The 12,570-nt window shown below is 35.5% G+C and overlaps 1 protein-coding gene across 2 annotated transcripts; it reads left to right on the top strand.

Moving 5' to 3' along the window:
* Window positions 1–1,671: 1,671 nt before the first annotated feature.
* Window positions 1,672–8,403, top strand: LOC139127227 (uncharacterized). 2 transcript variants are annotated; one of them, XM_070693141.1, is made up of 4 exons: window positions 1,672–2,335; window positions 3,087–6,571; window positions 7,107–7,194; window positions 7,401–8,403. In XM_070693141.1, exons 2-4 carry the CDS (start codon window positions 5,160–5,162, stop codon window positions 7,635–7,637), a joined length of 1,737 nt encoding a protein of 578 aa, XP_070549242.1. In that variant the 5' UTR covers window positions 1,672–2,335; window positions 3,087–5,159; the 3' UTR covers window positions 7,638–8,403. The 2 variants fall into 2 exon arrangements, with proteins under 2 accessions (XP_070549242.1, XP_070549241.1); XM_070693140.1 differs by having other exon boundaries at window positions 1,672–6,571.
* Window positions 8,404–12,570: the final 4,167 nt, after the last annotated feature.

Here is a 12,570-nt window from a genome sequence, read left to right as displayed (position 1 = left end):
CACTAATGATCAGTACCATCAACATAGATGCAACTACCATCACTATCCCCTCTTCCTCCTCCTCCTCCCCCTCCTCCCCCCACCCATCATCATCATCATCACCACCACCATTATCATCGTCATCATTTTCATCATCATCATCATCGCCCCCATAAACTCATTACCTTCATAGACTGTGGGAGTCCATGGTACATTAGCTCAACTTAATCCGCTACAATGTGAAGAATACCTATATGACTTTTTGTCAATTATTTTACCTTCAATTTCTATCCATCTGTTTCAGCCATACTAGCAATGCTTGGTAACAGCTTCGTAATCGTAATATATATATATATATATATATATATATATATATATATAATATATATATATATATATATATATATAATATATATATATATATATATATATATATATATATATCCTTGAAGAAACCTGAAAGTAGATTTGCTCCAAGTCTCTAGGCATAGTATCAATATGAAAATGTAAATTAAAGCAATATACATGCACCCCAGCACACTACTGGGCAGACTGTCGGTAGAATATAATCATGCCTGAACTTTAACTGCTGGACATGTCAGAGAATTTAGGACAAGTGACCAGGGCCAGTCTGACTGAAATGTGATTCATTATCGTCTTGTAGCTGCTACATTGATATGTCAACAGACTCTTGTAACCATGTATGGACTGTTCTATAAATAGACCTGCATATGAATAATTTGCAGATCTATTAAAATCACATTTAAAATGTCATCACATACCTCCTTCTATTTGCTTGCCATCATTGCATATTGATCAAATGGTTAATTAATTAATCAAGTTCAAAGCTATGAATAGATTAGTGAAAATGTAGACTGCTGATGGCAAAATGGTTGAAAATACATGTTCTTATTTTTGGGGAAGCGAAGCTAGCAGGATTAGAGAACAGGTAGTCAGTGATACAGGGTACAAGTTGATTTATTCAAAGACTGATATATTTTACAGTTATGTAAGCTAAATCAGTGACCTTGATCCTTGCATAATGGTTGGCTCGGCAACGGTTCTGTAGTGATGACCCTTAACCCCAGTACCATTGATACACAACAGCACAGCTTGGGTATTCACACACACACACACACACACACACACACACACACACATATATATATATATAATATATTATATATATATATATATATATATATATATATATATATATATATATATATATATATATATGATTTCTTCTGTTTATAGTGTCACTCATTTTGCCATAGAAGTGTCCAAGGATACATCTCTGATTAATTTATAGAGGTGTTGCTTTTGTAATTTGATAAGTGTGATATTTCCATGTGCTATGTCAGTTTGATGTGTGTTTAAATTCGTGTGTTAGCTTGTATCAATGGAATTTGTGGGTTATATCCTATCAAACCTATTTCTTCAATCAGATACGAACAGAAAATGCTCACGTGTTTCATTATATATTGCAATTATGTGTAATTAGAACCAATGCCACATGTCTGCAACTTCATTTAAAGTATTATGATCAACATAATGAACAATAACCACCGCCGATTAATTCTAAAAGGTCATGAAGTATACAAATGAGTCAGAATATGCTAATGTGATATTTTACATTGTGACAAAACAACTGTGTAGTTTTAATTTTTTTCACAGTAAATCATTTGTCATCATGTCTAATGATTCATATTGTTGTAAAGATACAACAGTTTTAATATATGTTGATTTGGTACCTACTTTCTTTTTCTCTTGACTTTATTTTTTTAGAAGCAACTGTTTTTCGAGCTATAATTTGGGACAAATTACAGGGCCTCATTTCAAACAATAAATATCTTAATTGAAACAAGCAATTAAAATGTTGTAGTTTGTTTCTTGTAATGAGGACATATTCAACATTGTGCTATGCAAAATATCGTTTCCTTCCGTTCAATGCATGTAGAGTTACATCTAATTATATTTTCACGTAACGCCCGTTAGTGTGTCCGTCCACCGTGAGAAAAAAGTTCAAAGGAAGATAGTAACCACTTTCCTTTATGTAATCATTTAAACATTATTTTGTTACATTCGTTATACATGGAAAAAGTGCTCATCCCAATGACATGTTATTTGAGGGACGATTTTCCGAAATATCTTCCAAAATAAAGTACGTCGAATTTGTCCGTCATAAATCTCACGTCCGTTACGTGACAGCGGATGAATATCAAGATCGTTGAATGTGAACATGAATATGCATGAAAAAGTTCTGGTATGAAACCACGTGATGAATACAAGTGATTGCCAGCGCCATTTTCTAGAAGGAACGACGACTAGATGGAGGTTTTTGTCGTCTGTCCAGGTAAGTAACGGGCGAAATAATGTCACGACCGTAACATTTTTGTGTAGATTATAACGTATTACAAAACCGTCGGAGGAAAAAAATCGTGTGGAATGGACTCTTGCACTTTGCCAATGAACAAATGTAGAAATCATCAAAGTATGTGAAGTTGGTTTCAAGAGCGATTTTGTTTTCTCAATATTTGGACAGAAGCCGTTGTAACGGCCGTAATGAAAAGACGGACGCGTCGATATTCATTGAGAGAGATTCCAAGATGGCGACGTCGACGCGATGCCCTGTCTAAATTTGTAAACAATCACATTACGTTTTCTTCTTTTAATGAGAGAGATTATTTTTCGATCGATGCTAAAAAATATTACAGCATAAAAACATACATCAATGATCTAGGATACGTTGTTCGGGTTTGGATTTGGTGAAAAATGAACGATTTTTTCCGTTCTGCTCAAATCGCTCGCAAGATAGAGTGTGATGATATATTTGCCGTTGGGGGCGCTTTCAATGGGGATTCCCCTGGAATTAATAAAAACGAAAGACGCCATAACAATCCTCTTTTTAGATCGTTAAATTCGGTTTGAACCATTTCCGGTTTTTTTTTCTGATTGTGTTGGCAAAAGCTGCACAGAAAATACATTATGTTGTATAAATGATACACCCATATGAAGAATAATCATGTAATTGTTATTACCTGCTTTATATTTGAATTAGAATTGTATTTGCAGGTACTGAGAATTTGTTTCATTCAAACTTACAGGGTTGGGTGATGTTGGATAGGGTTCCACCGGTGATACTGAAAATCATAACATCTTACCTGGATACCTTAGATATTGCATCCTTATGCCTAACCAGTGGCTACTTACGTGATGTCATAAGCCAGCTTGATGTCTGGGACACAGTTGACTTTAAGGGTGAGGAGGTCACAAAGTTGTATGCAGATGAAACATTCAGTCATTGTACGGATATAAAAGCTCTCTACTTCAACCTCGATCAGAGACCTTTACGGAACGATCTATCACCATTAAAAATTGAACATACTTACCTGAACAAATGTTCATATTTGGAAATATTGAGTCTAAAAAGAAGCTACACAATTAATACCTTGTCCTTTCTTGAGAACTTGCCTTTGCTTAAAAAACTTGATCTTAGCAAATGTCTGAACGTACCAAAACACGAATTCTCCAGGTTTATTCCAAGACTTAGACGACTCACCGTCCTTAATATCTCTGAGTGCTATTACATTGATTCTGAGGATTTGCTAGCAGTTGTTATAAATACACCAAACCTATCTCAAGTTGATGCTAGTTATACTGTACAGGTAACACTGGAGGAAGCAGAAGAAATAGTAAAACATAACATAACATATATAAACTTTCATCCCAAGAAATGGAATCATCAACACATGTGGCATCTGTTTCTCAAAAGTAACATAAACACTTCATTTGGGATAAATGTCGCAGAAGGAACACGAACAGACCCTGAGTGTTATGAACTTGAATACCCTAATCTCAACAGAAGTGTAGACCCTTTCCTAAGATGATACGATTGAGACTGAGGAGCACTGAACGGGATTCATCTTGTTCACAGGAACTACTTTGTCCACAAAGTGATTCCTGTCAACAAGATATATCCGTATCCGCTGCAGCAAGAAGAATGCGATTATACAGATCAAGATTAAAAAGTAACACAGAGAAGTGGAAAAAACACAAAGAGTTCGAAGCACTAAGAAAATACGAGGCAAGACAAAAAAGAACTGACAAACAAAGACAGAGAGACAGAGAAACAGCAAGAATAAGACAAAGAAAATACAAGGAGAGAAAAAGAGCCAGAGAAGTTGCATCTAGTGAAAATGATAGTGGTAAGATGAATAAGCAAAGACCCATCTTGACCAGACACAAGAAAGAAGAGTTGCAGAAAAAATGGAGAGAGTTAAAGAAGAAACAGCGTGAGCGTATGCATCCTCAGAAGAAGAGAAGAGAAAGAGAACGAGATAGGGAGAGAAAGAGGAGGCAAAGAAGTGAGCTGAAGAAAAAGAAACAGATTCCTACTGAAGTACCGGTACATGTGACAACAGATGGTAGTCAGGATGAATACAAATCACCTGAAGCTGAAAGGAAGGCAGTGTATAGAGTGAAAAAAAGACTTCCCACTAACCCTGACAAGTTTGCAAAAGTTGTACAAAGTTTGATTACGAAAGTGTCACCAAGAAAGACAAGGGCCCTGCGTGATAGAGGAATAAATGTAAACAATGAAGGTTTACTGCATGAAACAGTTAGAAGCCTGAAGACATCTATAGCTCTACTGAAGTCAAAGCGAACAGATAAGGACAGACACTTAAGGAAACTGCTTGTCCGATCCGTATTAGTTTCAAGAAAGTATAGAAAAATGCGAGCTCAAGCCGCAGTAGTTGGAGTTAGTCCTAACTATTTGGGAAGTGTGAGAAATCAATTACAAGAATGGATAACATCAAGTATGAACAACTACGGAAATCAAGGTCGGACAAGACTACAGATGTGATTTCAGATAAAGTTAAAGACTTCTATGAGCGGCCTGACATCTCCAGAGAGCTTCCAACTATGAGAACAGTATCAAAGAAAGAAGGCAAACAGAAGAGAGTGATGGAAGTGACCACTGAAAAAGCATATGAAATATGGAAAGAAGAAAATGGGAATGTGAAAATGAGCAAATCTCTCTTCAGAAAACTGAGACCAAAACATGTTAAACCAATACAAAGAACAGATTGAACCAGTGTTTGTGTGAAACGTGCACAAACATCAACCTTAAACTACGAGCATTTAATATAGTAGCTGGTAAAATAAACTGTACTGATATGAAAATCGCCAACAAGTATGATCTTGTGAATCTTACTCTATGTGAGAAAATCGACAAATTTCACTCCCTTCAGTGTATAGATCGCCAGTGTGAGAAATGTGGTGTGCATCAGCTAGCTAGCAAATTGGATGTGCTCACACAAGAACATGGTGCTGTAGATATGACGTGGATGGTATGGGAAACTACCAAGTCAACCATAATGGTTAATGGTGTATCAAAACTCTGCACTAGAAAAGCGAATGTCAGGAAAAATGGGACACTTGGTTCGTTTGTACGTGAACTCACTGAAGACACCCAGAAACTAGCAAAACACCTGTTTGTGGCGTCTTGGCAACAGCAAGCTTATTCGCAGCTTACAAAATCCATTCCTGATAACACAACTGTAGTGGTTCTTGACTTTGCACAAAATTACACCTGCATAAACCAAGACGAAATACAGTCAGCTCACTGGACCAACAACCAGGTAACAGTTCATCCCATTGTCAGCTTTTACAACTGTCCTGACTGCACAAACACTCACCCTGTCCAAGAAGCCATGGTATTTCTCTCAGATGATTTGACACATGACTGTCATGCCGTTGCCATGTTCGTGAAAATAGCAAATCAGCACCTTCTCAAAGAGAGGAAGATAACTATGGGAAAACAAATACAGTTCAGCGATGGCTGTTCGTCACAGTATAAATCCAGGATGCCCTTCTGTGATATTTCATACAGTGAAGTAGACTTTGGATTCAAGATAGAAAGGCACTACTTTGGGTCTCAACATGGCAAAGGACCCTGTGATGGCGTTGCCGGAACAGTAAAAGCTGCAGTGAGACAAGCTGTAGTTTCCCGCCAAGCAGTAGTCACAAATGCCAATGAGATGTTCCAGTACTGCCACAGGTATCTAACAAGGGATGATGGTGAATGCACTAAGTACAGGCGTCGGTTCTTCTTCATTCCTAGGGGAAGCATCGAGAGAAACAGACCAACTAGAGTAGTCAAGAAATTCGTTAAAGGTACTCAACAACTACATGGAGTGCGGTGTGTGAGACCAGGTGTGATAGATGTCCGAAAGCTTTCTTGCTTTTGTATTAGCTGCGCAACAGAAGACGGATCAAATTGTCTAAATACAGCTCATGTTGATAGTTGGAAGACTGTCCAGATGCACGTGAATGATATCCCTAATGCTGATGTATGTGTCAGTCATGACAGTTGTGAAGCCCTTCATACAGAGACGCATTGTCTCCATAGTACTGAGAATAATTCTGATTCTGAAGCCGTGGATCAACATCAGAGTAAAAATGGAACTACTGACTGTGATGTTAGCGCTTGTTGTGATGGGAGAGTAACTGAAAGTGGTGTTAGTGACCCTAAAACTGACAACATTCAGTGTAGTGGAGATATACAGACCCTACCAGGACATAGAAGGTAATTGAAACTCTGTTGCACAATACAATTTTCACTTTAGTCTTTTGAGTGTATAGAATTTTATTTTGAGCACTCAATATTTTCAATGACAGACAGTTACCTTGGGCTAGGAATGACAACATAGATTAGACCATTGACCCTTGACCCAAAGGTGAATTTTTGTTTTCTTTCTATCATACTGTTTCATCCCTAGAGTCGAGGCTCATTTATCCTGTACATATTGTCACTCCCCAACAAAGTTGACTGTCAGCCTTTATCACTCAGAAGGACTTCAAGAACTTGTATCCTATATGGATAGCCTATGTATATTGTAATGTTTTCGCTAAAAATATGTCCCCATAAGGAGCTGCACTTTAATTCCTATTTTTGAAAGTTTTGAATTTCAAGAGTGTTATATTTGGGCGGATACAAAGTTAACACAAGTGTACACAAATTGCTGTGAATCAATTGATGCATGATCATATGTAACCCCATTTCCCCAAAAATCAATTAATTTTGTGGTTTCCTCATAAATTTTATGTGATATCAATTTCAGGGTAAATCAGGACCAATTAGGACCAGGTGTTTTTGTGGCTGTAAAATTGGTAACATCTTATAGAAAGCATACAGTCTACATAGCACAGGTAGGTACAGTAGATTTTGTGACATATGCTTTTAGATGCTCAAAAATAATAACATGGTATTTAACTGTATAATTTAGTTAATGATGAATTGGTTTTTTTTTCAGTTGTTATGAAAAACTACAAGATAGAGAGGTATAGTGAATCTGCCAACACAAAATCATATCTATACAGTAAATTTTATTGTTTTTCCTCAACTTTCTCTGTAGGTGCAGAATGTCAGTGATAACAACCTGGAGTTGAAGTACTTGAAATTAAAGAAACCCGGCTCTGATGTCTATGTGTGGCCTGAAAATGAAGATATATCTTGGGAACCTATCCAAGTAGTTATATCTGTTGTAACAATGAGTCTAAGGCATGGAAGACAGCTGCAGTTTTCATTGTCTCCAGAGGATTCAATGACATTGACCCTACTAGCTGAAAAGCAAAAATACAAACTCTGTTAATCGTATCTGACAATGGTGGTACAGTGTTATGCTACTGCTAGGTGTAAAAGTACAATTTGGTAAAAAGAGTCACTATAAACCCACTCTTCAAAGCAACAACACTGAAAGTTTTGACAGTTTGACTTACCTGATGTCATTTCACTGGTAAATTAAATTTTGAGAGTTTGACTTACCTGATGTCACTTGACTGGTAAATTTTGACAGTTTGACTTACCTGATGTCATTTCACTGGTAAATTTTGAGAGTTTGACTTACCTGATGTCACTTGACTGGTAAATTTTGAGAGTTTGACTTACCTGATGTCACTTGACTGGTAAATTTTGACAGTTTGACTTACCTGATGTCATTTCACTGGTAAATTTTGAGAGTTTGACTTACCTGATGTCATTTCACTGGTAATTTAAATTTTGAGAGTTTTACTTACCTGATGTCACTTGACTGGTAAATTTTGAGAGTTTGACTTACCTGATGTCATTTGACTGGTAAATTTTGACAGTTTGACTTACCTGATGTCACTTGACTGGTAAATTTTGAGAGTTTGACTTACCTGATGTCACTTGACTGGTAAATTTTGAGAGTTTGACTTACCTGATGTCACTTGACTGGTACATTTTGAGAGTTTGACTTACCTGATGTCATTTGACTGGTAAATTTTGACAGTTTGACTTACCTGATGTCATTTGACTGGTAAATTTTGACAGTTTGACTTACCTGATGGCCTTAGAAAGAGCATTTTGCAATAAATCTTTGAAGCATGTATGTTTAAGTTATTGGTTAGAGTGCTTTTTTCCACTAGTGCATGTCTTGCCCCAAAAATTGTCTAAAACACTGAATGCGTGGTATATTTTTCATACACATTTATAAATCACTTTAATGTGTCAGCAAACATAGTATTTAGACTTTGTCCTTCAGTTCAGTCAATTTTTTTTTCTAGCCAAACTAAGTACAAAAATACTTATCAATACTCTTTATTTTTACCAATTTAAATTGCATCCATATCTACAGCAAGTTTTTGTCTGTCCAGGTAACGTCCGTTACACCTCTCTATATGTTTGGTTAATGGTTATATTTTACTATTTTCATAAAAAGTGTGGCTGCTAAAGATGCATAACTACACAGGGCATTACCCAAACTGTTTTTGGAAAAATTAATAGTGCTACTGTATGAGTGTTTATATCCAACAGGATAACATCTTCAAAGTTACGATCTGAGATAATACAAAAATTCAGGGTTTGGACTATTCTGATATGATCAGATTTTTTAGAATCCTGCATGTAATTGTACAAGACACCAAAACTGTCCTTTCTAGCCTAACTTCTTTCAATCTTGCCAATCATTTTTGAAATTCAAATTGATTTTGTTCAAGAAAAGTCCGTCCAGGTAACGTCCGTTACACACATATGAAATTATGATTTTAATTATGACAAAGGGTGCAATTTATCTTGCCACTGTATTTAGAGGAAGCACAGTACCCTGAAGTTTATTTGTGAGACAGTAACCTTCTCTGGTATTCAGTTTGAAATTTGACCATCAATGTCCCACTTTTGTATCACATTAGCATATTCTTACTCAAATATGTAATTAGCTGAAATAAAAATATTAAAGTTCTTTGACTGCTGTCATTGTATCACCATTTTATATAGCAAGTGTAATTACCGTTGGGCCAAGTCCTTCAAGCCATATAAGCCGAGCTGTGAAAGCTCATTGGGTATGCAAATTATAAATTAGCTGACATGAAAATGTGAAATGACTTTCGATATTGTTTTAACCAGGTATAATCATCAACGTACATAGCATGGTTTGCCAACTTTGATCAAGTAAATCCAAGTATATATCCCTAATAAGCAAAATTTATTAAATATGTAAAATGCTTAATGATTGTCAATAATGTTGTATCATGGTATCTGCAACACATGTTGCAAGTTTATCAACTTTGGTCATGCCATCTCATATATATTATATATATATATATTCAGGAAAGTTCATTAAATATGCAAATTAGGAATTTGCTGAAGACAAAATGCTTAATGATTTTCAATAATATTGTATTATTGTGCCTTCAATGTACATAGCAAGTTTCATCAATTTTGATCAAGTCAATTCAGATAAATATCCCTAATTATGAAAATTCATTTAATATGCAAATAGGAATTGGCTGATGTAAAAATGTCATTTGACTTTCCATAATGTTATATCACTGTATCTTTGATGTATATAGCAAGTTGCAACAACAACAATCAAGTTAATTCAGATATATATCCCTTATTGGGAATGTTCATTAAATATGCAAATTCGGAATTGGCTGAAGTAAAAATGCTTAAAGACTTTAAAAATGTTGTATCATAGGAGCTCCAATACATGTAGCAAGTTTCATCAATTTTGGTCCAGTCAATTCAAATATATATCCCTAATTAGCAAAGGTCATGAAATGTGCAAATTAGGAATTGGCTAAAGTTAAAACGCTTTCAATAATGTTAACTAATAGTATCTTTAATATACATACCAAGTTTGGTCAATTTTGATCAGTCAAATCAGACATATATCCCTAATCAGGAAAGTTCATTAAATATGCAAATTAGCAACTCTCTTTCATGTAACCCCTTAATGGTTCCCATTGCTGATATATCTTGGTGTGATCAACATTTGTAGCAAATCTCATCAAATTGTATGTAGTCGTATTTCATGTATATCTGTTTTTTCTAAAATCATTAATTATGCAAATGCGTAAAAAGTATGCAAGCCACACCCACCAAAAACTAATCAGTTCTTGCCATTTGCTAACTATATATATATGTACCAGATTTGATTCTGATTTGACAGACCGTATTTGAGATATCGGACCAACCAACAGACAGACAGACAGACAGACGGACACAGACAGACAGACAGACATCGCTGCGACATATGCTCATGTGTGTAAACACGTGAGCAAAAAATGATGTTAGCACGTCGGGTATAGTAGTATGCAGTCAGAATGTATTGCTAATTGCTGGATACATGTTGGTAAAATTAATAAAAATTGTAGTGATGAATGATGTTGAATCGTGTTTGAAAAATGGGAGTTTTATTTTTGCTGACTCGTCTAAACACTAATTTGCAAAAGCTGGTGTCATTTCATTGCTGTTGCTTTGAAATACATACATATACATGTACATGTGTTACTGCATGACTGTACAGCAGATCTGTCAACAGCTCACATATCACATGTCACACACACACACATAGTCAGCAACGTCCCTGCACTTCTGTGTAACAGTCTAAAGCAGTGATGTTGTTACACATTGGAAAACCACAGCTGATAAAGTAACAGGTGTGCATGAATTTACTTTGGTCATTTGTGAATAAAGTAAGTGCCAAAACTGAGGAAAAGTCTTTTTTTTCATTTTCTGTGTGATAAATATAATGTCAATACAACTAAAAATATTGCTACCTTGCTCTGAGATTCTATTCTGTCTGCGTAATTCCTCTAAGTCAGAGCCAAATGCTGACGGTAAAATATTTTACAACAACACAAAAGCTGATGAAGGCTGAGTGATTCAGTGAAAATATTCTACTGTACATGTACTGTACATGTTAGCATTGAGCTGTGAGTTGCAAGAAATATAATAATATAAATGTTAATTTGCAAGTACCGTCAGGCAAAGACAAATAGTAAGAGACAGTGGAATTCTCCCTGTGGCGGTGTGTGCTGTACATTTACACATAACTTCCATATTTTCTCATTATTTAAAATAGAAATGAAATAGCTGTCTCCATGACTGTGCAGTAACATGATCGTAGACTGTAGTTCCACATTAAACTAGGCTATTTTGTTTGTCAATAATCAGGCCATTATGCCCCAGGGGATGTAGTAGTCGTGTCATTACATACATGTATGATTTATTGTGTACATTGCAGTTTTCTTTCTGCAACTTTCAATAATTCAGTGAGCTAAAATGTTTCAAGTCAGTGTGGCATGTTGACAGTTGTACTTTTTGTGATGGCCATTCTGAATTTCATTAACCTAAATTGTAGAGTTAATTTCTAATGTTAGTTTGCAGATCAGATTGGCAAGATCTGTCCAACCAGAAAGTGTACATAACAGTGAAAGTGATGTTTAATAATTCAAATCAAGTTTATTTTTTATATTTAATGTAGAAGTAATAAAATTAATATAGGGAGTTTGATATATCTATATTGTTTGGAGATTTATGAGTTAAAGAGTGACAGCAAAATCAAGTATAGTAAAAGAAATGGATGAAATGTCAGTTAGGACTTGACTCCAATTCAGAAAGCTGTTGGATTGAAATTGTGAATAGTACACACACATGTGCCGGTTTATTGCATATATGGACTAAAATATCATTGAGTGCAGTGTGTGGGTAGAGTGTGAAATAACATGCACAAACTACCAGTAATATTGTAAGGTTTCGAATACAGGATTACCTGGCATTGTACTGTACCTCAAGTTTATCGTTTGCAATTGATGAGATTGGACGTTATAAATGTGGTGTGCATGTGTAGATGCATTCAAGTCTGACTTTAGTCTTGTTCCACTGTCTATCCCATATAATTAATGAACTTAGCGACATCTATTGTCAATTATTTCCGTGTCATCCTTTTAAATACCGGTACATTCAGGATTTCTTCGAGGGCCCTCCCCATAACCATGACAATAAGTTCAAACCCCCTAAGATTATGAAGATTTGTAACATTGTTGAATATTGGCCCTGCGTTCTTGACTAGATGAATAAGTATTAATGTAAGTGTTTCTCTGTTTGTTTGTTTTTTTCACTTACAGCGGACGATACTGTTGACTATTCACTTGGTTGTTGTAGATGGATAATTACAATAATATCATGGGTCTATGATGATTGCTTCAAACAAAATTAATGAGATTGCATGTTATAACAATAAAACCAATCTTCATAGGGGATGTCAATAGAAATGAATA

This window comes from Ptychodera flava, unplaced genomic scaffold, assembly GCF_041260155.1.
Source record: "Ptychodera flava strain L36383 unplaced genomic scaffold, AS_Pfla_20210202 Scaffold_29__1_contigs__length_4469600_pilon, whole genome shotgun sequence".
NCBI classification, from domain to species: domain Eukaryota; kingdom Metazoa; phylum Hemichordata; class Enteropneusta; family Ptychoderidae; genus Ptychodera; species Ptychodera flava.
The sequence above is the reverse complement of the archived record's forward strand: the minus strand, read 5'-3'. Positions and strand labels throughout refer to the sequence as shown.

Bases quoted from the DNA above. Each gene is read 5' to 3' on its own strand.
- LOC139127227 (XM_070693141.1), top strand. From the start codon at position 5,160: ATGAAAATCGCCAACAAGTATGATCTTGTGAATCTTACTCTATGTGAG. The intron at 6,572-7,106 runs GTAATTGAAACT...TATCAATTTCAG, and splicing joins ACCCTACCAGGACATAGAAG to GGTAAATCAGGACCAATTAG. The intron at 7,195-7,400 runs GTAGGTACAGTA...CTTTCTCTGTAG, and splicing joins ATACAGTCTACATAGCACAG to GTGCAGAATGTCAGTGATAA.